Consider the following 25,252-nt stretch of genomic DNA (forward strand, 5'->3'; position numbering starts at 1 on the left):
TTTGATGTATATATATATATAGGATGGTGTTATTACAACCCCTATTACGACTCATATTGTGACACATCGTTTGTCTTATATGGGCAAAAATATTAGGAATGGGCTGATTTTTTGTGAGGATGATCTCTGTGATGAGGGAATCATCCTGGCAAAAAATCATCCCATTCCAAAACTTCTAACCCCATCAAAATTGATTTACAAAAATTGGACGGTCTAAAATTTTTCAACTTGTAAACATGGGGCTAGAAGTTTCATAATGAGCTGATTTTTGGCAAGAATGATCTCCTCACCATAAAGATCATCCTCACAAAAAATCAGCCCATTCCAAACATTTTTGCCCATATAAGATAAAACGGTGTGTCGCAATGTGAGTCGTAATAGGGGTATACGGAACCCGACCCATATATATATATAGGGTGTATTTGGAGGTCCTAAAGAAAGCCAAACATTTTTTCTATGCATGGGTTAGAAGTTTCATAATGGGCTGATATTTTGTGAGGGTGATCTCTATGATGAGGAGATCAATCTCACTAAAAATCAGCCCATTCCAAAGCTTCTAACCTACTCAAAAGTGATTTATAAAAATTGGACGGTCTACAATTCTTCAACTTGTAAACTAGGGTTATAAGTTTTTGAATGAGCTGATTTTGGTGAGGATGATCTCTTCATCATAGAGATTATCTTCACAAAAAATCAGCCCATTCTGAAATTTCTAACTCTTAGTTTCAAAAATATTTGGCACAATGTTTGACTCTCTTTAGGGACTCCGAACTCTTTCCTATAAAAAAAATACATGATCTCAACCCTTTAAATGCAAAATCCAATGATAATGTTCACAATCCTTGTCAATCCTTGAAGTTTCACAATCCTTGATTTTTCTAAAAATACTTTTGAAAACTATTTATTATTTTATCTTTTAGCATAAAAAGTAAATGCTAGTTCATGGAATATAGATTAAGTTAAAAAGAACATTTTTATTCTAATCAAAGGCTTTTAAAACAGATGGCCACTGGCCTCTCAAATTTTGAATCCAAATATAATGATTAGAATAATATCTTTTTTAGAGTTCTTAGAACTTCATGTTCTACATCTATGTAGCACCTTATGATGTTTTTGGGTATCACATGGACATGTACATCCATGGGCCAAAGGACCATTTATCTATATACACCACATGCCCATGTTGCCCCCAAAGGGGTGATGATGCCACATTAAAGTGGAGTATAAAATTGTAACGTCTATGAAATAAATATTAGGCGAAAGCGTGCAACAAACAAAACGAACAACGAGCAAGAAATTAAATGCAAATGACATCAAGAAAAATAGAAGACACAATTTACGTGGTTCGACAAGATGCCTACATCCATGAGTAACGATGATCAATCCACTATCTTCAATGAGATTTTTACAAAGTTCATATAAAATTATAGTCCCTTGTTATACCTCTCTCTCTCTCTCTCTGATAGCAGAAAACAGGTCGGATAAAAACCCAAATCAAATGGGTCCAAATTTTTGGCCTTGGACGCAATTAATCGGATCAAATGGGTCATTAACAGATCATTTAAGAATCTGGATTGAATTCATGAAAATTCTCTAACAATAAAGACAATTTTTACCTTTATATTTGAATTTGAATTTGATAGCTTAATAATGACCGTCCATTTTCAAAGTCTTTGATCAGGTAGAAGAGAATTTAAACTTTTTGTTTTCTTTGAATCTAATCTGGCTTAAAGTGACAGCCCACAAGACCCAAGTGACGACCTCTGTCCGAGCTCTGCATGATCCTTCAAAGTTCAGCCCATACATCAAGGATTAAATTTCAACAAATACGGAGTTTAGAACAAGTCAATTACGAAATTTTGAGATAACATTAAAATGACTGATTGAACCATCTTATAATATTTTTTGATCGGTTAGAAATATTGGAATAAACTGATCTTCTATTAGAACTAAATGTATGATAAAGGGATCATCCTCATAAGAAATATGTTCCTGAGTCGATCAATGCAAATTTCTTGTCATTGAGATAAACATGAACTAAGATGAGAAATTAAGAACATGTAGCTATGTATATTTTTGCTATGATGGCACAACTCTCTGATTTTTTTTAGTTATAATTAACCATCCAACTTCTAGAGATTAGTCCGTACATCCCTCGATCTTCGAAAGATGCTATTGCTTTTCTTTTCTTTGGACTTCATGTTTTATCACTCGAGAAGCTCTTTCTTAAGTTCATAAGTATGTAAAATGATCAATCTTTGGTTCAGAGGGCCCACAACCTATGATGATCATGGACCACTGGGATTACACCTGTTTTCACAAATCATGTAGACCCAAACATTTTTAGAGGTCCCACATACTTAACATGTTTCAGTCAAAAAGGAAAATCACTTGTACTTTGAGAGTACTTCTAAACTCCAAATAGAACTTAATGAACACTGTCACCAAATAATCAATGTCCCAATCACAATTTTTATAGAAATGATATGAAGATGAATGATTTCCATTGAAGCACTTTAGTTGAAACCAGAGCTGCACCAAACGAGCCCTAATTTCTCATAGATGACAATCCACATTGGTATAAAAAATTGTTCTGCAGTCTGCATTTGAAGTCCAAAGAAGCCACTTAGCAAAAAAACAAAAAAGTCTTAAGAAGTCTTCCAGAACTAAAAATTCTCCCCTATTTATAGAAGACATTGTGTGCATTAACTTTGGCTACTTTGAACTCATGGGTTTAACGGATTACACGATTCGCCTAAAGGCTATATAACCCAATCTCTCATTGATTGACTTTCACAATTAAACTTCTTTTCTTAAGCCTATTTATGTCATAATGCATCGAGACACGCAATAGGGCAGTTCTACTGTACACACACCACACTTCTGTAAATTCAAGCACTTTGAACTGCAATATTGACTTTCCTAACAACAGCTTTTCCTTGGAAAGGACATGTTGCATTAAAGAAAATTAAAGCAAGAATTAGAATACAACTCTGCAGCATAGCAATCTCCAGTTCAGAATATTTGTCCCTAATCCATTTACTACAAACAATAAGCATTGTGATCCTCCGTGACGATATAACATTTGGATCTTCAATTATCCATACGAGAGAAGAGAACAAGACAAGTGCTGCTCATAGAATTAGAGTTAAAATGACTAAATAGGAGGCGTGCTTCCAGAGTGCTATGTGACCAGATCAAAGGGTTATTTTATTAGTCTGCAAGGCTGGGCATGCTTAGTGAACAAGAATGTCGTGAGACTAATAAATACGTTCATAATTAGCATATCTAAGATGAAGATGTTCAGAAAGATAACTAGAAAATGAAAGAAAAAAAAAATAGAACAAAAGAACTGTGATAACAAACCCATGAGAAGATATGTGTAAATGAGGGCTCAAAAACACTAGGGAAAAGCCAAAACAGAAACGGATTGTGTTAGATAAAAAAAAACTTGAAAAGATTGGCACAATGGAAAATATGACTCTAGAGAGGATAGAATGGATGAACATAATTAATTGTCTTTGGCAATCACATATGTTTTTTTTATTGGTTTGGCAATCCCACATACTTGGTACAAAGCTGTTGACCAAATAAGAAGTGTTGGAGACTTTGTAAGAAAAGATGAATAATGTATTTTCCATGTTACAAAGCAGTTTATGTGTACATAATCAATTTTGAGCAAAACAATGACCATTTGTTGTTCAACATGCACAGTAAGACACCTAAAGGAACCAAGAGGGAAAAAGTACAATAAAAAATGAAGCACCTGTTACTGAATAATACATATTCATACACGCCGCATGAAATCCTTAGCTGCCTATGAATAGTTAAAATGAACTCAAGCTGGTAATTGGAGCTTTTCATTGTTCTTCCAGCTGCAAGTCATAACAGAGGAAAGTAAGCTAAACCATTTAGGCAAAAATTCACAAATGTTTGCATCCATTTCTATTAATACAATCACTTACCTATGGAAGTAATAATAGAAAAAATCAGCATAAAGTAATGTCTGAAGGAGCCCTGACATCCAAGCTGCAACAACAAAATAGCCATAAAATGTAGATGAAAATTATAACATGATAAAAGAATCGGAGAAAGCAAGTGATTGCTACTCAGATAGATGAGAAAATGAGTTTCCACTTAACAAAGTAGCAATGGTCCAGAAAGGATATACAAGCTGTGTCCCCCCAACCTCTCCCTGTACTGTAAGTTTCAACCAAATAACCCTCTGCCAAGGTGGCAAAAAGAATCATGTTTCTCACATGAAAGGAAGGGGCATATTTTTTATTTTTTATTTTATTGTCAACAATGTCCATGGCGCAGTCGATAATCCTGAACTAAAACTTGCCACATGGAGAGTGGGTTAAGTAATAACAGATGTTGAGTCCTTTTGGGCTGCCACCTCGTCTGAAATGTGTCAGACTGTGGAAACTTCTCTCATCTGTAAATGCCTGCAAGAGAGAGAGAGAGAGATGTACTTATCCAATGGACATAGTGCTCCTCGGTAAAGTAGCGATAAATCCAGTTGAGAATGTATACTGATCGGTACGCACTGTGTCAAACAGGGAAAAATTAATTACACTGAATTGTTAAATTTGAAACTTTGAGAAAGGAAAACAGAGAGTACATGGATAATACGTGTATAATCAACACAAAAATGAAGAAATTCTACAATGGTAAGAGAGATTGGATTTTGTGATCCGGCAAATATGGTACAAGCAAAAGAGATCATCATCCTTGCCCTTCCAGCATTATATTCTGTTAAAAGCCATCTCTATAAGCAAGAGATGAATGACAACAATTACTAATATCAGAATCTACTGAAAACAGAAGGATTCAGTTATTTATTCGCCATTCACACAGTTTCAAAAGGGCTTTAACATGCCAAGACATTAACAAATTTCCTACTGCTAACTTTGAACTTCTAAAATTTAAATTAGTATGAGATGATTTTAGACAAATCTGAATGTAGGAACATGGTTTGATCAGCAGACCCCAAACTCAGGATAAAGCTTTGAGGATGATTAAGTTTTGAGTTGAATGAGAATTAAATTTGGGCTTAGACCCATAGCTAATAAGTTGGTTTGACACTTGCAAAGCAACTTTGAGGTCATGGGTTCAAGTCCAGTTTACCCATAAAAAAAGGAATTAAATTAGTAAAAGGGAAGTTAATCTTAGTTATTGCAGATAATCACTGTTTACGAGAATAATATCAATAAACCTGGAGCAAATGCAGCTATGATGGATTCTTTGAAAGTAAAAAAATTTATAAGATGGCAGTAGGATCAACATGCTTTATGGGGCTCAACATCAGGCAATCAAAAACAAGTTCATAGATTGTGTAGCAGTGATAAGATGCTGAGAAGGATGAGAGACTAAACAACATAAAATAACGAATGAACACAATCGTGAAAGTGTAAGCAATAAACTAAGAAGCAGTCCATTGAGATGATTTTTTACTATTTTCTTAATGCCTTTAATGAAAAATCCACAAATGATTAGTAAATAGATGGTAAAAATAATCTTATTGATATACTGTGACAAAGAAAAAAAAACTCAAGAGGTACACAGTGAATATAATATGTTGAACAATAAGCACCTGCAACATGCACATTACAGAAGTGAGATCAAGGTTTAAAATTTCGTTTGGATGTAGGCATCAAAATTTGGATATTTGCAGCTATTGCAATTCTTTTCTTTACACATATACAGAACTAACTTCGGGATTGGGCACAGTGTTTTGGACTGGTCAAGACTCAGGAGAAAAAATGAAACGGTCTTAACCAAAACATTCAATCTTTTGGAGTCAATGTTTCATTCCGCTCTCGGCAGAAACATTCCAAAATGGCATGAAGCTTTGAACCAAGAGTGAGTTCAATCTCAAGACTTACCACAATATTTTTCTTTAATAAACATCATAAGTTGCTAAAAAATACAAACTAAAAGGAGACCATAAGAACAAAAATGTAGTCATAGTTTGGCAATGCAAAGAATATGAGTAGAGTTTAAGCTTAGTATGCTTATAAGTTATAACTATGCAACTTGATAGAAATTGCATATTAGATTTATGTTAACGGTCAAAAATTGTATTCTAACTAGCTTAAGAGATTAAAATCTCATAAGAATGCAACCTTTATCCTAAGGAGTAAATATCAGTAAATTTACTCAAATTCTTCATCCCCCAAAAACTATTGAAAGCGGTGTAGTCAAGGCGAGCGCCTTGGTGCACCTGAAGGTGGGGTGGACAGGAGGCACCTTAATATATTTGAGGTATACTAAGGCACACACCTTGACTGCACCTCAGTCAAGGTGCAGGGCGCACCAAGCGCACGCCTCATTAAAAATCGAATAAAATATATGTATCTTGTTTAAATAAGACATCAATTTTAGATTTGATTGCATAATCCTAACATACAAAAAAGATTTATTTGAAATATATAATTTTTTATCATTAAAAATGTAAAATATCTAGAACCCATTCTTCACTATTTTATTCTTTTAATAATGTTATAATTATATTATAATTTTATTGTGCCTTGCTTCACTCAAATGTTGATCGGTATCCAGAATATGCTTTTCTGGTACCTAATAAACCATGAAAAAGACAAGGTTTCCGATTAATAATCTGAGAATTACTGAAATGGACGTACAAACATCATCACATTTATATTTCCCGAAAACATTGTTAAAATGTTAATTTAAGAAGTAATAAATGATGTTTGTTATTTTCCATAGAACCGTAATCGAAACGAGAAGGAATGATACAAAAAGCTAGGTCAAAAAAATCAGAAAATGCAAAATTCACATTTTTTCTAAAAGCAATATTGAAGACATGGGCTTCTGCGCAGGGTTCATAAAACGAGCATAACTTTCTGCATCAATGTTGAAATTAAACAAACTTGGATTCATTTGAAACACAACGAAGATATCTACAAGTTTGATGAAGAAACCGAAATCAGAAAATGTGAGATGATATGTGTCACGCCCCAAAAACTCAACCCAAGTCCCCATGATTCCCAAGTTGGATCCAGAGGCATGATATATAACTCATATCCTGATAATCAATAAATAGACGTAAATGACAAATAAATAACTATATGTCATACTTGATCATTGCCCAACAAAACAGATATGTTTCATCAATTATCAGCATACTTGACATATACATAAAATAGTAACGACATAATAATGTGTTTGTAGTTATATAAGAAAACGATAGCGAAAAACTTAAACCTAACTCTAGTTCAAGACTCATTAGTAGCAATCATGCTCCTCTCCTAGAAGGTAGGATTGATCATCTATAAATCCATGGTATTGAACCTCTTTGGAAGGATCACCTAAACAGTGCATCTGAAATTTGTGATGTCGTAGGCGTGAATAATAGGGGAATTACCCAGAAAGGGGATCTTACAATTCTAAATAATAGTACCCTACATGCAGTTTAAACATTCTAAGTATTCGTAAATCATGCATGTTTGATATTCAGCATATAATTGAATAACTATATCATAAAACCTAGTAAAAAATTGAAACACAATTAAAAATCTAAAAACCAATTATTCATAATATAACATCAAATAATATAGTACTATAATAGAGAGTTGAGGGTCACAACTGATGTGACCATCTCAATCAAGATACAATTATTTTAATACTTCACCAGTGTGGAACCCCACCGTTAGTTCTTGATTCTATGCTCAGCCTCTGCCACAATTTGGGCAATTGTTTTCCGGCTTAGGTTGGTCGTTAATCAAGGCCTTAAGAAACGTGTCAAATCAAGTAGGTCATTCTTTCTTTACTACTTTAAACTATTAATAATCATTAACTAGCTATCTTCATCTATGCCAATCTGGTGTGCATGCGATCCTTAGTAATCTCTATCAATTATACAACTATCTACATCTTGTTCTCTATTAAAGATAGAAAGGAAATTCCCAAATTCTTGATGTGATATTGTGTTCTTATGCATCCCATAATGCATAAGAACTCAAGTAACTCAACTGTTATCCTAGAATAATACATTATTCCAAAAATGCCACAACACGTTATTTTTTATAAGTTTTCACAGTCTCTTTAATAAATCACTAAAATATTACATATAGATATTTGTTTTCTTTTCAAAATGATCTGAAAGTAAACATACACGTGTCTTAAATACCCAGTCCACTCTTAAATGTACAGCCTCATCTATCTTTTCTTTTTCTTCTTTCAATGTGTGAAGTTAAGAAAAAAAATCAGCTAAAATACAACTTTAGATATTACAAAAATATCTAGATATTACTAAAAATTCTAATTCTATTAGAATTTTCTAGCGACTTTGGTCAATTTGACTTAGTCAAAATTGGTTAACCAAACTTCGACCAGGTTGACTTAACTTGAGTCAACAATGATTGACTTGGTCAACCTTAGTTGACTTGGTTAATATATATTTTTTTGGACATTACAACCTCCCCACCTAAAACAATTGTCCTCGAAATTAAGAATATACCTTATTGATGAATAATTCTGAATATCGAGTCTGTATACCTGATTCCTTTTCCCAAATTGATTCTTCCACATTATGATGTTTCCAAAGTATTTTTACTAAAGGAATAACTCGTGATCGCAATATTTTCTCTTTTCTACTAATGATCTATACTAGCCCTTCTTCATAAGATATATCTTCCTCTACCATGTCAACTAAGATTAACCGAGTCAATCATTGTTAACTCAAGTTAAGTCAACCTGGTCAAACTTTGGTCACCCAGTTTTGACTAAGTCAAACTGACTAAAGTCCTTTTTGCTAGAAAATTATAATAAAATTAGAATTTTTAGTGATATCTAGATATTTTGGTAAATATCTAGATATTTTGATAATATCTATAATTCTGTTTTAGCTTATTTTTTTCCTCAACTTCACATATTGAAAAAAAAAATAGAAGAGAAAAGAAAGAAAAAGAAAAGAGAGACAAGGCTGTATATTTAAGAGTGGACCGAGTATTTAAGACACGTGCATGTTTTACTTTCAATACATTTTCAAAAGAAAACAAATACATATATGTAGTATTTTAGTGATTTATTAAAGAGAATGTGAAAACCTTAAAAAATAACATGTTATAACATTTCAAGAACGATGTGTTATTCTAGGATAACAGTTACGTTGTTTGAGTTCTTATGTATTATGGAATACATAAGAACATAACATCACAACAGGAATCCAAGAATTTCCTTTCTATCTTTAATAGAGAATAAAATGTAAATAGTTGTATAATTGATAGAGATTATCAAGGATCACATGCACACCAGATTGACATAGATGAAGATGGCTAGTTAATGATCATTAATAGTCTAAAGTAGTTAAGAAAGAATGACCTACTTGATTTGGCCCGTTTCTTAAGGCCTTGGTCAACGGCCAACCTGAACTGAAAAACAGTTACCCAAATTGTGGCAGAAACTAACCATAGAATCAGGAACTAACAGTAGGGTTCCACATTGGTGAAGTATTTGAATAATCGTATCTTGATTGAGATGTTCACATCAGTCGTGACCCTCAACTCTTTATTATAGTACTATATTATTTGATGTTATATTATGAATATTTGTTTTCAAATTTTTAATTGTGTTTCAATTTTCTACTAGATTTTATGATATCGATGTTCAATTATATATTGAATAACAAGTTTTACGAATTCCTAGAATGTTTAAACTACAAGTAGGGTGTTATTATTTAGAATTGTAAGATCCCCTATTGGGTAACTCCTCTATTACTCACCCCTACGACATCACAAATTTCAGGCATACCTGATTTAGGTGATATTTTTTAAGAGACTCAATATCATGGCCTTATAAATGATCAGTCAAAGCTTTCAGGAAAGGAGCATAGGTACAAATAATAAGTCTTGAACTAGAGTTAGGTTTAAGTCTTCCGCTGTCATTTTCTTATGTAACTACGAACACAGTATTATGTCGTTACTATTTTATGTATATGTCAAGTGTGTTGATGTTTGACGATACATATCTATTTTATTGGGCAATGATCAGGTATGACAAATAATTATTTATTTTTCGTTTACGTATATTTATTGATTATCATGATATGAGTTATATATCATGCTTCTGGATTCAACTTGGGAATCGTGAGGATTTTTGTTGAGTTTTTGAGGCGTGACAATATGAGATAATTGAGTCATGGCATGGCTGGACTAGATCGAGTAAAAACCTTTGGGCTATTGTATTATTGTTGTAAAAGTTCTTTAGGGCTTCATACTCATGTAACCCCAAACTCAAGTCCATTATTAAGCCCAAGGTCTAGTCAAAACCTAAGAGACCATTGACCAATGCACTCCACCCCATCCCATTTTCTCCCACCTTCTAATTCTCAAAAAAGGAGTTGGGAGAATTCCACTAGCTTAAGGAGTTGATTCCAATTCAATTCCATTCTCTAAAGGGGGGGGGAGGAATAAGGAGTTGAGCTCCAATTGTGGGAGAATGGGAGGTTGAGTTCATGTTAGTTCCATGAGGAGTTGAGCCCCATCTTCTTAGTTTTTCAGTCAAGTTGTAAAGAAGAGAAGACATCATGAAGTTGTACATTGAAGATTGAAGATTAATCAAGCTTCTTTCTCATCTCCATCTCTTCTCTCTTTTATTTTCTTTTATGGTTTACGATTAATTACAATGACCTCCGGCTAGACCCTTACTGTCTAGGAAATTGAGGAAGTCGTGAGCGAGTATCCGGTTAGCTTAGTGTTTTTAATTATGTCCTAAGATAATTCGTTGAATAATAGATTCCACTTCGTTAAATTCTTGTTGATTAAAATTATGATTAAGTAATTTTCCTTATTCCCCATAACACATCGTGATCTTTCATTCTTGGGTTAAGTCCCTTTATGATTGATGCTCGAAATGATGGAGAATCATTGAGAATTTACTTCGTTATAATAGTTTTCCTTATTCTCCGTAACACATCGTGATCTTTCATCCTTGGGTTAAATCCATGTATGATTGATGCTTGAAATGATGGAGAATCATTCAAAATGATAACTCGAGAAGAGAAGGAAATCTTGGATTTGGATTCCAGACTCACAGACTTTTGGACTTGAATTCTTTACTTTCCAGGTTAAGAGTCACTAATGCGATCTTAACCTGAGTAATAAAAGGACATAAACTAAAATACTATGCTAACTAATATTCGTCTCATGGTAGATTCAATCCCATAGACACCTTTACTTCCTGTTTTTACTTGTTTTCATTTATTGTATTTACTTTCTGTCTTCATCCGCTTATTTACTTTCTTGTCTTTAAATTCTGTATTTAATTTCTTAGTTGTAAAATTTCAAAAACACAAAAAATTGGTTTGTGACTTACTTGCTCTTTAAGTTGAAGTTTTCGCTTAAGTTTGAAACCCGCCTCCATGTGGATGATCCCTACTTGCCAAAACAAGTAGTGTTCTTAATATATTTGTCTCAATCATCAGCAATCAAAGTTGTATCTCAATATACCATGCAAGCAGGCATGCACCTCACCTGCACCTTGCGCCTCAGGCACCAGGAGGCCTTTTCGCCTTAAGTGCATCTTTCACCCTTAATTACATTGATTGAAAGCAATTCCAGGAGTGTACTATGTCATGATGCTAGATTTTCTATAAAAAAAATTTGGGTGGTTAGAAAATCTAGTATTAAGATCTTTGTCGAGGGTGAAAACTCTTGGAGACCCAATTTGAGTCTGAGCTCTATTGAATCACTCTTATCTTTTTTTATTTTCCCAAATTTACAAGAGGGACACTCCAACAACCTTCAAAAGGTGGAACCCTTTGTGTCTAGAATCCTTCTTTGGTCTAATTTTGGACAAATAAAATAAACAATTTTAAATCTTATAGATCACGAATCAAAAGGAAAAAAAAACCAATGATCTATCAGCACAATTGAGCAATGAACATAGTTCAATAATAAGGGGACAAATTATAAAATTATTGATATAACATTATAGACATATAGAGATAGAGAACAACTTTAGTGATACACATTAATATTAAAGTGCGTTGCAATACAACGAAAAGAAACAAAGGATAGATGGCCAATAAGACTATTGAATTCGCTAGGATAATGTTTAAATCAGTAAATCATGAAACAAGAATTTGAAAATAGTTGTTCACCAGAGAAGAAAAACAAATTGTCTTGTAAAGTTGCCAATATTCGTAGTCTGCTGCAAGAACACCAGTTGAGGAAGTATGGAAACAGCCTCCAAACATATATATATTGTTTTAGCGATGCACATCAATATTAAAGAGCATTACAATACCACGAGAAGAAACAAAGGACAGGGTACCAATAAGACAATTGACTTCGCTAGGATAATGCTCAAGTCAGTAAATCTATCAAACAATAATTGGAAGATAGTATCTTACCCAAGAAGGAGAACATATTGTCCTGTCAAGTTGTCAATATTCCTAGTCCGCTGCAACAATACCAGTTGAGGAAGTATGGCAACAGCCTCTAAATACAAAGAAAATGTCCACATCACCTGTTCCATCGCATTGGGAACAGGTGAGTATGATGGAGAAACAGTGGTTAAAAACAATGAGGCGAGAATTATCACGCTGATTGAGTAGCGTCAGATAAAACTGAATGACAACATTCAAAATGAATAAAACACGAGCATAAGTAGCCAGTAACGACTCAAACAGAAGACATGGACACACCTCCTTAAAAGTGAACTTTTCGTTAATTACTAGTGCCAAAAGTAGGCACGGCAGTATGAGAAAATGATGGCGAAAGGTGTCTTGTTCTTTATCATAAGATCTACGAACAATCTTGTGGCGTCTCATGTACCAAAGAATAGAGAACGAGCTTCCCAAGAATATCAACTTCATCATGGTATTATACAGTGAGACAAAATCGGTAAAAATATCCAAGTACCGCGTAGCAAAAACAAGAGCATAGAGTTCTTGAGTCTTCAAAGAAATGCCTGCTTACAATCAAGGATGCTGAATGTCACGCATTATAAACAAGTTGCATCATAAACTGCTTATTAAAGCCATGGGAAAACCACAAGAGAAAAGGAAATTACGAGTTACAATAGAATCAAAAGATATCATGCACAATGAAACAGCAACCAAAAATGAGCTTGAAAGACAATGGTACATAACATGAGATAGTTATCAAAAGAAATAGCAGTGACAAAGCTGCATGGTTTTAAAAATTCTAACCATAGGAAAGCAAGGTTTGCATTAGATCAAAGTAACCATCAATTGCCATCCATGAAAGTCTTTTACTTCCCAAAAATGGGATATTTGCTAGATTGTGATTCAAAACCTAGCCAGTGCCGTCTCCCCCGAGTTGGTTACTACTGATGCTACGGATTTTAATTCTTATAAATATTGGATCAAAAGGTGAGCTGGATATGAGGAGAAATTGTAAACTAAGTCTGGAGTGCAAACTAGTTTCAGGAAGGATGCTAAGGTCCTTTACTAAACCATTATAATGATTGTCCATTGTGGACTTTCGATACAAGGGAAGACAAGAAACTCAGGCTGGGAAGGTGCAGAGAAAGGCTAAGCAAGAGAACCCAACAAAAACTGAAGGGATGGCAAGGAATGTATGTCTCTTCATCTCATGATATGTCATTAATTATCCCACTGGTATCAGAGTCGGCCAGTTTCGATCCTAGCTTCTTTTCATTTATGTTCCATGGCATCCAATGATCAGGATTACATTTCATTTCTCTGCCAGCAGAAACATGGGATGAGATCGGATAATCCAGATTTATCTACTTTAAATAGTTCCCTGTTTTCAAGATCCAACTCCACAAAAACACTATCTGAATCACTAAAAAAAATGTGTTAGAACAAAAACCATTCCAAAAATTTAGAGAAATCCTTCAATTGTTTAATTAGCATATCTCTATACATATAGTGATCGAGGAAGATGTATCTGAAATCCTCTCACAAATCACAATGCCAAAATCCTGTCAGTACCTGTCCTGAATCAAGAAAGTCTGTAGAACCCTCTTCACAAAGGGAATGCTGTGTCATCACATTGGGCATCCCAAGGTCAAATTATTCCACTTGTCAGGATTGTAGACATAACTCATTCAAGGATGCACTCCTAAGTCCTAGAAGCAGTAAATGCCCCACTGTACAAAGAGCATGCTCTAAATGCGTCCAAATGTCTTCCTTGCACTCAATGGGAACCAACTCAATCAAATGCTGATGCTGCAGATGACGACCAAGGGATTTGACACGATCCCTAACTCGTTTAATATTTGTTTCACATGGAAGATTTGATACAAACTCCTTAATACCATCCTATAAAAATGGAAAAAAGTTTATCCCCACCAAAATAAGGTCATTTAGAATGAACCCCCACTTTTTGGTCAATATAAGAGATACCCCCCCCCATGTTTTCAAACTGATGACATGCCCCCCTTAACCTAGGTTTTGTCAGAGGCTGATAGAAAATGATCTATTTAAACCTAAAGCAAAAAAAAAAACTCTGAATTTCTTCCAAAAAATCTTTCATTGTCAAATTATTGAATTTCATCTTCAATCGCATCTTCCATTTTAAACTAATGAACCTCATCTTCAGCCCGTGTTCTTTGATATATTGTAATGACTTGAAAATCCTAAAATGTATCTCTAGGAAAGAATTTTAGATCCGTGCATTGATTTAAAAGTATAGATTCTTAATTTTAAATTTTGAGGAAAATTAACTTCACCAATAGATTTAGAAGGATCGAGAAACATACTTTAGCCTATAAGCACGCCTAAATCTGAAGTCGATTGAAAAAGTTATCAAATCCTCGAATTTCGAATTAGATATTTTCCCAATAGGTAAACGACACCTTAGAGACGTAATTTGAGGAAACTGATCATACCATTAGATTCGTGTCGAAAAATCACCTGAAATAGAGTATAAGTTTATCCAATTCAACATTTGGGAAAAACAATTGCCAAAATGACAAGTATGTCCCAACTTAAGTTATATAAATATCTAAATTCTATTAGAAAAATCAGATTTTTCTTATTCTCCTCTCCAAACAAATCTCAACCCTTTTCCTTCAATATTTGAAACTCAGATCTACGTCAAACGAGAACGATCCGAGCTTAGGCACAAGAAAGAAAGTTGTTCCTCTCGCCGAGGGTTACGCGTGGACGCAAAGAAATCCGATTTTCGCCGGAAAAAAATTTTAGAGATTGGCCGGAGGCGATTTTTAAGTCCATTCAACCGTTGAAAATAACTTGAAGTAGGTTGCCTTCTCTTCTACCTTCTAGTTATGCGATAATTTCATAGAAAATCCATATGATTGTTGATAAATCGATCGTTTCATTAAGTTTATACATATTTGAACGATTTGAATCATGTTTGCATGCTTATTTATGATTGATTTTAGTTCATTTGATGTAATATAAGCATTTTATAGTTGGTATAATATTTGGATCGATTTTGGTCAAGTTTCGACGAAAAATCAGCAATTCGGAAAAGTATCCGAATGTTGAGTTTGGTTCTAATTTTTTTTTTTCTTGCTTTCATATAGTATGTATACCCATTTCCTACCTTTATTTTATTAAAAACAATTAAGTATTACTTTAAGTTCTTTAATAAATAAATAAATAGTTCGTTTTCAATTTCGACTTTGAAAAATCATTTTTCAACACTTAGTTAAATTTTCATAGATTTTCAGCTTTTATGTCTTATGGTTTTATCTTTGTTTTCGAGTCTCTCGACTCAACCAAAACCATCAAATGGAATTTGGTTGATGCTTTATGGATTTCGAATTACTTTAAAGTAAAATTACTTTAATAGATATGTAGGAAATTAGATGATAGATGATCGATTTAATTGATGGATGGATAGAGAGAACGTATGTTTTAACTGATTGATAGGACAGTGCCTCCAGTTCTACGTAGTGGCCATGCCACGTAAAACGTGATAGATAGATGAGGGACGAGATGGTTGATGGATGGAAATGACAGATACTGTCACTGGAGGGCACTACCAGATTTTGTTTGTATTTTCGATTAAAGAAGATATATTATATATAAAATAAATTATTTTGTTTTACCAGTAAACGTTTTGTAGAAAACCCATAAAGAGTGACGCGTGCTGTGTAGCGGCGCGGAGTCAATCTAAGATAACACTAGATGTCCTATGCTCTTCGGTAGTATGGGTACCTTAGAGCATTACAGCTTATGAAATCCGAGAATTTTTCCTACTTATTTCCTGGTGAACGTTGTGTGTAAAGGCGGTCTCTGTTTAGTGTAGAGCTAGGCGGGGTTCACATGCATTGCCTCTTGATAGGCTTAGACGCGAGGGGTTTCCTGGGCTAGTTAGTGATCACTTTTAGTCTGTAGTCGTCAAACGGTCGACCTCACCGTTAGTTGAACTCAGTATTGGGTTCTTGGTCAACGGCCAGTCTGAGCCAGATAAATGGTCATCCAAATGTGGTATGCTAGACCGGCCACAAAATCAGATCTATACCGATGGGATTCCACATCGGAGGTTAAGTTTGGAATATCGTATTGCCATAGCCGAGGCGGTTGGTTATATCGGCGTGTTCCTCTGCTCTCTATCGATTACCACGCCGTGTTCTTATTATGTATCTTTTTCTTATTTTGTAATGATTGATAGATGTTTTCATTTAAAAAATGCACATTACTTAAATGATTGAAAATGATAAATTGAAAAGTTATTATAACTGTTTTACTGAGTATGCTTAACACATTTATGTATGTTACGTTATGAAAACTTGCATGTTAATTGTTCTGATGATACTCGTGCATGTATGACTCGCTGTTAAAAACAGCGTTCATCCTGCTGCGTAACATTCCCTTGTTACTCACCCTATCCTTCCCCTTTCAGATTATTCAGTTATTGAAGAGCCGTTCTTTGAGGAGTTTTTTGAGGAGGTCCTCGAGGAAGAACAAATTGATGTCTTGCCACCATCGTGTCTTTGAGGATTAGTAGGGAATCCTAGTGGTTTTTGTTTGTAGATAAGAAATATGTTAGTTTAGAAATTTTTGTAACCTGATGAATTATGAGATTTCGGATATTGACTTATATCAGTGTTTGTCGATTTCTTCCGCTTGCTCTAGACTCTCGTATAGATGTTAGTCAAATGTTTATTCTGCTGCGTATATTTTCTTTTCATAAGTATTATTGTTTGTGAATGTTCTATCAGGTTGTGCGATTGACTATCTCACACCTCGAAATTCTGACTAATGAATCATAGGGATTCGTGTTGGGATACTTAAACGAGATCATCCTTCTGCTCCTATCTTGTTCTTGGGGTTTGAAGGTTAAAGGAGATAGAACCTCAAGGTCAAAGGAAGAAGGTAAAAAATATTCAATCTTCAAGTTTTTAAACTATAGGCTAACTATTTCTTACCTATTCAATCTCTTCTTCAATGTCATGTACAAACCCTAGATTTTTAAACCCAAATTTCCTTCGTTCTTCAAAATACCCTATGTTGTTCTTGCAAGTTGGAGGTTGAGAAAGATAGGATCTTAAGCTTGAAGAAGAGGGTAAAAAAACTTGTTGAAGATGATAGGTTTTGGAGAGAAAATTCATATGGTATGGGGAGAAAATCATGCATCATCCTAGCCAAAATTTGCCCAATCTAAAACTTCTCAACCCATAAACATTGGATTACACTTTGAAGCATGTTCTGCACCTTCTATTTCAACATCACAACATCACAGACCCATGTACAAACTTTGGTTCAACGAAAGTGTTGACCGGGCTGGTATCTCATAGCAGATGTGGGTCAAAGGGGGCATGTCATAAGTTTGAAAAAACTGGGGGGTATCTCTAATATTGACCAAAAGGTTTGGGGGGGGGGGGGGGGGGTAATGTCTAAATCACCAAAAACAAAAAATAAAATTCCTACTCCAATCCTCCCATCCAATGCGACTTTCCATGGCCTGGTCCTCTAAGGAGATCCAAAGGGGAGAGCTAATGACGCCTCTAAAGTTAAACCTGAGTAAAAAATCTGACTCATCATTTTTTAAATTTTTTTATAGGCAAAATCGGATTTTATTGGGAGAAAAAGGGAGAATAGTGGCCAAGTAGGCCACTCTCCAAGTTTACAAAAAATATTTACAAAAAGGAAAAAACAAAAACAAGAGCACCAAATAACAGAAGGCCACAAGGATGGCGAGTCACATTACCACTACTGTCAAGCTCTCTCCACTGTGAAATTTTCAAACATAGAATAATGGAGCTAAAGGCCCCGCTACAAGATTATATTTTTCCAACAAGAAAGAAAAAAGTTCCTCTAAAATCCTTGTAGATCCTGGTCCAATAGAAAATCAGCCCCATGATGGATGTCAAGACTTCATGCAAAGGATGTCCCTTCCTTTAAAGATCCTGCTATTCAGCTCCAACAAATACCCCCAACATGCAACAAACAGGATTAGAGGCGATAGGATTCTCTTCTTGAGCAACTTTTCATTCAAATGTCAACATTGGAATAATGCCAGACTTGAAGATGGAAACACCAAGACATTTGGAATAAAGAAAGAAAATGTGACCACACCTCTTGAGAAAAAGAACAATGGATGAGGATGTCGTTGGCCGATTCACCGCTTGAAGATGGCACACAGGAAAGTGCCTCAATATCAGCAGCAGCATAGGAAATCCCATATCCAAATCTTGGGGAAAAAAAACAGGAGGCTCGTCACCTATCATGTAGAGCAATGGTGCGAATTCTGCCGAAGGAAGCAGCACCAGTGACAATCCCTACAGATCTATAAGAACATCAGAAGTACCATCTCCAATCATCTATCAACAATGTACCCCCTCAAATCCAAGGTGACAACAATGGCTAAGAGAATTCTCATAGCCAACTCTCCATGAGATCCGAGAAAGGATTGGCAGTTGGCACACTAGGGAAACTATCTTAATCAATACAAAGTGGTGAACAAAAGCTCAACTTTTCAACACTATTTCCTTCTAGCCAAGACATTCTTTCTCATCTAAAATGCTCATGATAAGCTTCCCGTAGATTCTCAAATTGAAGTTGTAGCACATCAAAAAAGATGCTAACCTACACAAATCCAAAGCTTTTGAATCTTTAACCACATAACAACAATAACCTTGTAAGAAAATAGAGCATAAAAACTGTTCCAATTAACAGATCTGGAACAAATAAATTAATAATCAGCATTGCAAAAGCAGGATACCAGTTAACGTAACTGTAAAATTCGTTTTCCATAATTAATACTAATTCACGGAAACACGATTGGTGTCCGTATTTCAATCTAGGGTTTAAATTTCAAGACAATGCAGCTGAGGATCAATCAAGAACAACCAGTAATTTGAGAAACAAAGCATCCATTAAAAATTTAAAATTAAAAAATCAAAAAATAAAATAAAATAAACCTATAATTCATGAAGAATTAAGTACCAGCGCAGGATTTGATGGTGTGGATCTTGAGAAGCAAGACGAGAACACTGGCGAGATGGGTCATATCTCCTGCTAATCTGAAAATATTCATCTTTGATTGATAGATAGATCGATCGATCAGAAATGTAAATGTTTCTCGGAAACAGATAGATTTCCTCTCCAATCGATCTGATCAACAAAGGGGGAAGATAATGTTTTTTATTATTATTATTCAAAATTTCAGGTTTTCTTTTTCTTCTTATTTCCAGAACGAGACGTAATTACCACTAACCAGGTTCCGTTCTTGCCTCTGCGATCAGAGTTTTGCTGTTTAATAACACTCCGTTCTAAGCAGTTGATCCAATGGAACGACGCCACGTATAATAAAATAGAATTGGATCTACATCTCTACACACGTGTCGTATTAATGGAAAACATCTTATTTCGGATTTTTGTTTGCTTTTTGCCATGTCGGATGGGATCATGGCTTCATGGAATTACTTACTTCGTGTAATGAGGATTCAGGAATAGGGCAACCTGACAGGTGGTGTGAACTGTCAAGCACGTGATTTAACCGAGATGACTCGGGCGAGATATTTTATATGGATCGTTCATCACATTGAGTCGTCCCCAATGACTCGGAAGAAATATTTGAAAAAAAAATGGGTCTAACATATGAAAACATGGTCCATCAAATATGTTATGGGTTTTTAGTGAACCCTTACATCTTATCCAAAGATTGAAATATCCTTCAATTTTGTCAGGTTAGTAACAAACAATGGCATTTTTTTTAATGAAAAAACGCATTTATAACCCATCTTGCATTCTGATGATTAAAAAACGTGATTTTTTTCATTTGAAACAAAAAGCACCATTTTATTCCTATTTACTTCACATTTTCAAAAAAAAATAAATTAAACAATTTTCTTATTTTTTTCAATGTGAGATTTAATACATAATAGAATGTGGTGACTCATAATGTAAAATATGGGATTTGATGAAAATAACTTGATTTTATGGATCAAATGACATATGAAAAAAACATATGTAAAAATTACTTCACATTTTCAAAAAAAAAATAAATTAAACAATTTCTTATTTTTTTCAATGTGAGATTTAATACATAATAGAATTTGGTGACTCATAAATGTAAAAATATGGGATTTGATGAAAATAACTTGATTTATGGATCAAATGACATATGAAAAAACATATGTAAAAACAATGCAACATTAATAAATTTTCAAAATATGGGTTAGAAGTTTCAGATTGAGCTGATTTTTTGTGAGGATGATCTCTATGATGGGAAGATCATCTGGAAAAAAAAAAATCAATCCAATCTGAAACTTCTAACCCCATTAAAAGTGATTTAGAATATGAATCGTCAATTTTTTACCAATAATTTGTAAATCACTTTTGATGGATTTAGAAGTTTCAGATTGAACTGCTTTTTTGTGAGGATGATCTTCTCATCATAATGACCATCCTTGCAAAAAATCAGTTCAATCCAAAACCTCTAACCCATATTTTGAAAACGCATTGTTTTTAAATATGTCTCATGAACTGCCTCCTATATATATCATTATTTTTATATATTTTTTATCTTTTATTTTTATCAATTTTTTTCCCATTTTCAATGTTTTTTTTTCGAATTTTTTCCTTGTCATATTAAACTTGTACTCCGACTTTACGAATATGATTGTTACCTAGGCCTAAAATCTAGTACGTAGCAGATGGTACAAACAGTTTTAAACAAAACTTCTCATTAAAGCTTACTTCATTGTTTTTACACATGTCATGTTTTTCTCTTTTTTTTTTTTTTGATAAGTTAAATTTTATTGAAAATAGGACAAGATGTCCACAAAGGAGAATACAACTAACAAGCAAAGAGAACAACAAAAAGATTAACTTCGAATTACATACTCCCATCTAAATAGAAAATCTTCAAAAAACATACCCTTAAACTCCTTAAATTGCTTACACCATAGGAATAACAACCCAAGAATACTATATATAAACTTTTGCACGATTACTCCTTTCCCTTCAAAAGTCCGCACGTTCATTTCTTTCTACAAATCCCAAAAAATTGCAAAGGGAGTAAACTTCCACAAAATCTTCTATCTGCCAAAATAAGAAGGGGCCTTCCAACTAAAAATGAGAGAGATAACCGAACTCAAAAGACACCACTATACCTTAAACAAGGATAGGAAATGAGACCAAATGTCAAAGGAAATCTCGCAATGAATAAGAATATGATCCACAGACTCACTACTCGATTTGCACAAGCAACAAAAATCAATTAAGATGAGACTTTTACGCCTAAAAGAGTTAATCGTTAGAAGTTTATTCAAAATAACCTACCATATGAAAAAGGACACATTAGTGGGAACCTTGGAGTTCCAAATCAAAGAAGAGGGAAAACAAACTTTGTTGTTATGTTCAAGAATTGAATAGAAAGACTTGATAGACAAACAGTCATCTTTATTGTCTTTCTAAATTCGACGACCCTCCTTATCCAGTAAAGTACCCATGGAGGCAAACAATTATGACATAGAGATAGCGTCCTCAAATTTTCAATCATTTAATCTTTTTCTAAGACCAAGATCCCATGGTATACTCTCCAAAAAAAAATCCCATGGTTCACCCCTCTAGTTAAGAACCAAGAAGGTAGAGACATGCATTATATGGGTTAAACCTTTCAGAATAAGTTCATTTTTGGTGAGAATGATCTCTATAATAAGTAGATCATCCTCACCAAAAATCAGCCCATTTCGCATCGTCTAACCCCATCAAAACAAGTTCAAAAATCATAAATAATCCATCTTTTGTAAACTAGTTTTGAGGGAGTTAGAGTTTTAGAATGGACTGATTTTTGGTCAGGATGATCAATTCATCATAGAGATCATCCTCACAAAAAATTAGCTTATTCTGAAACTTTTAACCCATATAAGACAAAATAAATTGACTATGTGTGGGTTGTCCTTATTATTTCGTGGGGTGCTTTTATAAGTAACCTTAAACAAATCTAGCATGTAAAGAGAAGATTTGAAATGGGTTAATACCATCAAAAAATGGGTTTAATGGAGTTTTCGAAAATAAATAAAAAATTTACAAGTTTCATGGCGGGTTATGAAAATCTGAAATGGATCTAATGAGTTGCAAGGAGAGTTCTAAAATTTGAAATATTGCAAGTTTTGCGGTGGTTATGAACACAATAGAGATGAGAATTGTGAGTTCTGACTTACTTCTAGTTTCAGCAATAGAGAAGAATGTAGGAAAGTGATTAGAGTTGTTGAAATCAAAGGTTGGAGAAGACGTTGATTCTTGATTGAAGTGACACTGGTTCTTGATCAAAGTTCAACCTGAACTCTCAAGTTTCAAATTTGTGCCAACAATAGAGAAAACGACTAATTCAAGTTTAATTTTCAATGGGGATAAGTCATGTAAATTATCAAAATATTGTGGGGCAAAATGGTACATGCACAAAGCCAGCCATTCTCCATGATTGTAGAAGTATAAAACTTTAGTAGTAGGAAATAAATAATTCAATAACATTCAAAGCTAATAAACAAATTAGTGTTATAAAAATTTCCAACAAATTCATTTGATCGTTCTTTGCACTAATTTAGTACTCCCATGTTATATGAATTTGGAACAGATTTAGATGCCTTCACGCCTAAATCAGAGGCATAATAATTATCTCTTTGGTTTTCATCCATCCATTTGTTTATATTTTGTCATTTTTCTTCTTTTAATTTGATAGTAGTATATGGTCTAAGTAGTTGTATTCTGAGATATGTAAGGTCATTATATGACTTAAATTGTAGATAGGCGACTCAGATTAAGAGTATAAATGTAATAAAAATATGGAAAAATTATAAAAAAAAAATTTATTTCACATAAAAAAGTTATTTCACAAAAAAAATCAAATTTATTTGAAATTAACAAAAGGATAATAAATCGGCCATTGAATAGCTGGTTGTTGTCTCTCTCCTTTTTCAATTATTTAAAAAAAAATCGAATTTAAAAAAAAAAATTAGGTCATTGAATAACCAGTTGTCTTTTTCTCTCCTTTTCTCTCTCTTAATTATTTAAAAAAATTGATTTGTTTAAAAAAAGGTCATTGAATGACCGGTTGTTTTCTCTCTCCTATTTTTCTCTCTCCACTTTCTCTCTCTTGATTATTTTTAAAAAAATCAAGTTAAAAAAAAAATTCATTAAACAGTCGATTTTTTTTCTCTCTTGAAAAGAGTAATTACAAATAAACCATTAAAAAACTTATGCCGTTCCACATGCCACCTTTTAGTTAATTAAAATTAATATTGTACTTCTAGGATTAGACATAAACACAGTTCAAAGAGCAATTATAATAGTTATAATCGCTACATAGGTTTTTATGATTCATTCTAAATCAATGTTATTGGAATATCTGAGACGACTAAGATAATAAGCTCTCTATATATCAAGAAATATTTAACAAGATTTACATATTTGGGAGAGGTGTTTAACATGAATAAGTAGGTGGAACATGTAAAACATGTCTTATATATTTAGGTTGCATTCTAAACCTTGATACGTTTACTCCTATAATTTAAAGTAAATAACGATAACATTAAACCAAGCAAATACTTAATATAAAATCATAGAAATTTTATTGGCACATCAACTTTTACTTACAACACACCAATCATTTTGAAATTATACAATTATTTACCTTAGATTGGTGTGAAATAAATAAAAGTTGGTGTGTTAATATAATCTATCTAATATAATATGATGCATCGAGGTCAAAACACAATGTTCTTACAATATATCAAATGGGTCTTAGAAAATCTATTAATGAACCATTTAAATGGTATATTTTATCTTAGATTTCATTCTCCTTTTAACTCATACTAAATTTATTAATATGGAATAACAGACATGTCTCCCTACCTTAATAGTTAGATTTTGCCTTTAACATTTAAATCGACATTTTTTTTGTCATAAATGATTATGAGGGCATAATTATGTTTGACAACAAGGACCAATAAGATGCATCCACGTAACCACTAAAGCAAGGCAAGACTGAGTCGGAAGTGACATGTGTCTCATCCTTAAATCAATAGAATCATTCGATGGGTGAGTAGTTTAGCAACTAAAAAATTCATCAATCATCTTAGATAATTCTTTGAGAGGACTTAGCCTGAGTGACAAGTCTAAGAATTTGAAGCACTCAATTTAACATGACTTAGAGCTTTTGTGCAAATTACATAATTAGTAATAGAATAAAGACAGACCTTAAACGAAAAGTTTTCTACGATCTACATGATCTGTATTAGAGTGAAATTCTCAAACCAAATTAGAAGAAGATTAGCAAAATAAATAAAAAATAGAAATTCATCACGAAATCAATAATATAAAGACCACAAGATCCGAATCCAAGTAGAATTTTAGAATATGTGCAAGATTTTCAAAAAATGAGTTACTAGGACTCTAGGAATTTATAAATACATGTACCAACACACAGGAAAAAGGCTTTTGTCTCATGCCCTAATTCAGTCTTTCTAATTTTTTTTCCTACCAATTTGATTGTTATAGGGTCTTAATCTTAAAAATTCTCACATATTTGAATTATAATCCAAGAAGGAGATCGTCCTCGAGAAATGAGTCTGGGAGTGAGATAATTTATTTTTACCTATAGTGAAGAAATCACTTTTTTAAGTGATTAAAATTTTAAAGATAAGATATAATGAAATTAAAAATTTTACAATTCAATAATAGAAAAAAAATATTATGCGGGTACATTGAAATAAACTTTTATTTTTGGTATCATACTCTAAATGATTCCCATAAGGGGATCCATAACTCTAGAGGTGGGATGGATTGTCTCCAAAGCGAAGTCGTGGTTTGTTT

The 25,252-nt window shown here is 33.5% G+C and overlaps 1 protein-coding gene and 1 long non-coding RNA gene across 4 annotated transcripts; both read right to left on the reverse strand.

Moving 5' to 3' along the window:
• Positions 1–1,978: 1,978 nt before the first annotated feature.
• LOC147396691 (ER lumen protein-retaining receptor) lies at positions 1,979–19,652 on the reverse strand. Of its 3 annotated transcripts, XM_086451741.1 has the most exons (8): positions 19,379–19,652; positions 18,509–19,018; positions 18,141–18,339; positions 12,674–12,939; positions 12,380–12,495; positions 4,476–4,549; positions 3,966–4,029; positions 3,583–3,875 (listed from the first exon to the last, which is right to left on the reverse strand). In XM_086451741.1, the coding sequence occupies exons 4-8, from the start codon at positions 12,845–12,847 to the stop codon at positions 3,839–3,841; spliced, it is 465 nt and encodes a 154-aa protein (XP_086307867.1). In that variant the 5' UTR covers positions 12,848–12,939; positions 18,141–18,339; positions 18,509–19,018; positions 19,379–19,652; the 3' UTR covers positions 3,583–3,838. The 3 variants fall into 3 exon arrangements, 2 of the variants coding, with proteins under 2 accessions (XP_086307867.1, XP_086307866.1); XR_015180891.1 differs by lacking the exons at positions 18,141–18,339; positions 18,509–19,018 and adding an exon at positions 1,979–2,600 and having other exon boundaries at positions 3,767–3,875; positions 19,379–19,651; XM_086451740.1 differs by lacking the exons at positions 18,141–18,339; positions 18,509–19,018 and having other exon boundaries at positions 19,379–19,651.
• On the reverse strand, positions 11,207–12,371 carry LOC147396692 (uncharacterized). The gene is made up of 2 exons (XR_015180893.1): positions 11,499–12,371; positions 11,207–11,399 (listed from the first exon to the last, which is right to left on the reverse strand). It is a non-coding gene; the product is annotated as an uncharacterized LOC147396692 (long non-coding RNA).
• Positions 19,653–25,252: the final 5,600 nt, after the last annotated feature.

This window comes from Akebia trifoliata, chromosome 8, assembly GCF_017979445.1.
Source record: "Akebia trifoliata isolate Shusen 1 chromosome 8, ASM1797944v1, whole genome shotgun sequence".
Classification (NCBI taxonomy): domain Eukaryota; kingdom Viridiplantae; phylum Streptophyta; class Magnoliopsida; order Ranunculales; family Lardizabalaceae; genus Akebia; species Akebia trifoliata.

Excerpts from the sequence above, each read along its gene's own strand:
- LOC147396691 (XM_086451740.1), bottom strand. The coding sequence starts at position 19,469 with ATGAATATTTTCAGATTAGCAGGAGATATGACCCATCTCGCCAGTGTT. Across the intron at positions 4,550-12,379 it reads CAATATGTTCTCCTTCTTGG|TGCGTACCGATCAGTATACA; the intron begins GTAAGATACTAT and ends TGTTTGACACAG. Across the intron at positions 4,030-4,475 it reads GCACTATGTCCATTGGATAA|CTTGGATGTCAGGGCTCCTT; the intron begins GTACATCTCTCT and ends TTGTTGTTGCAG.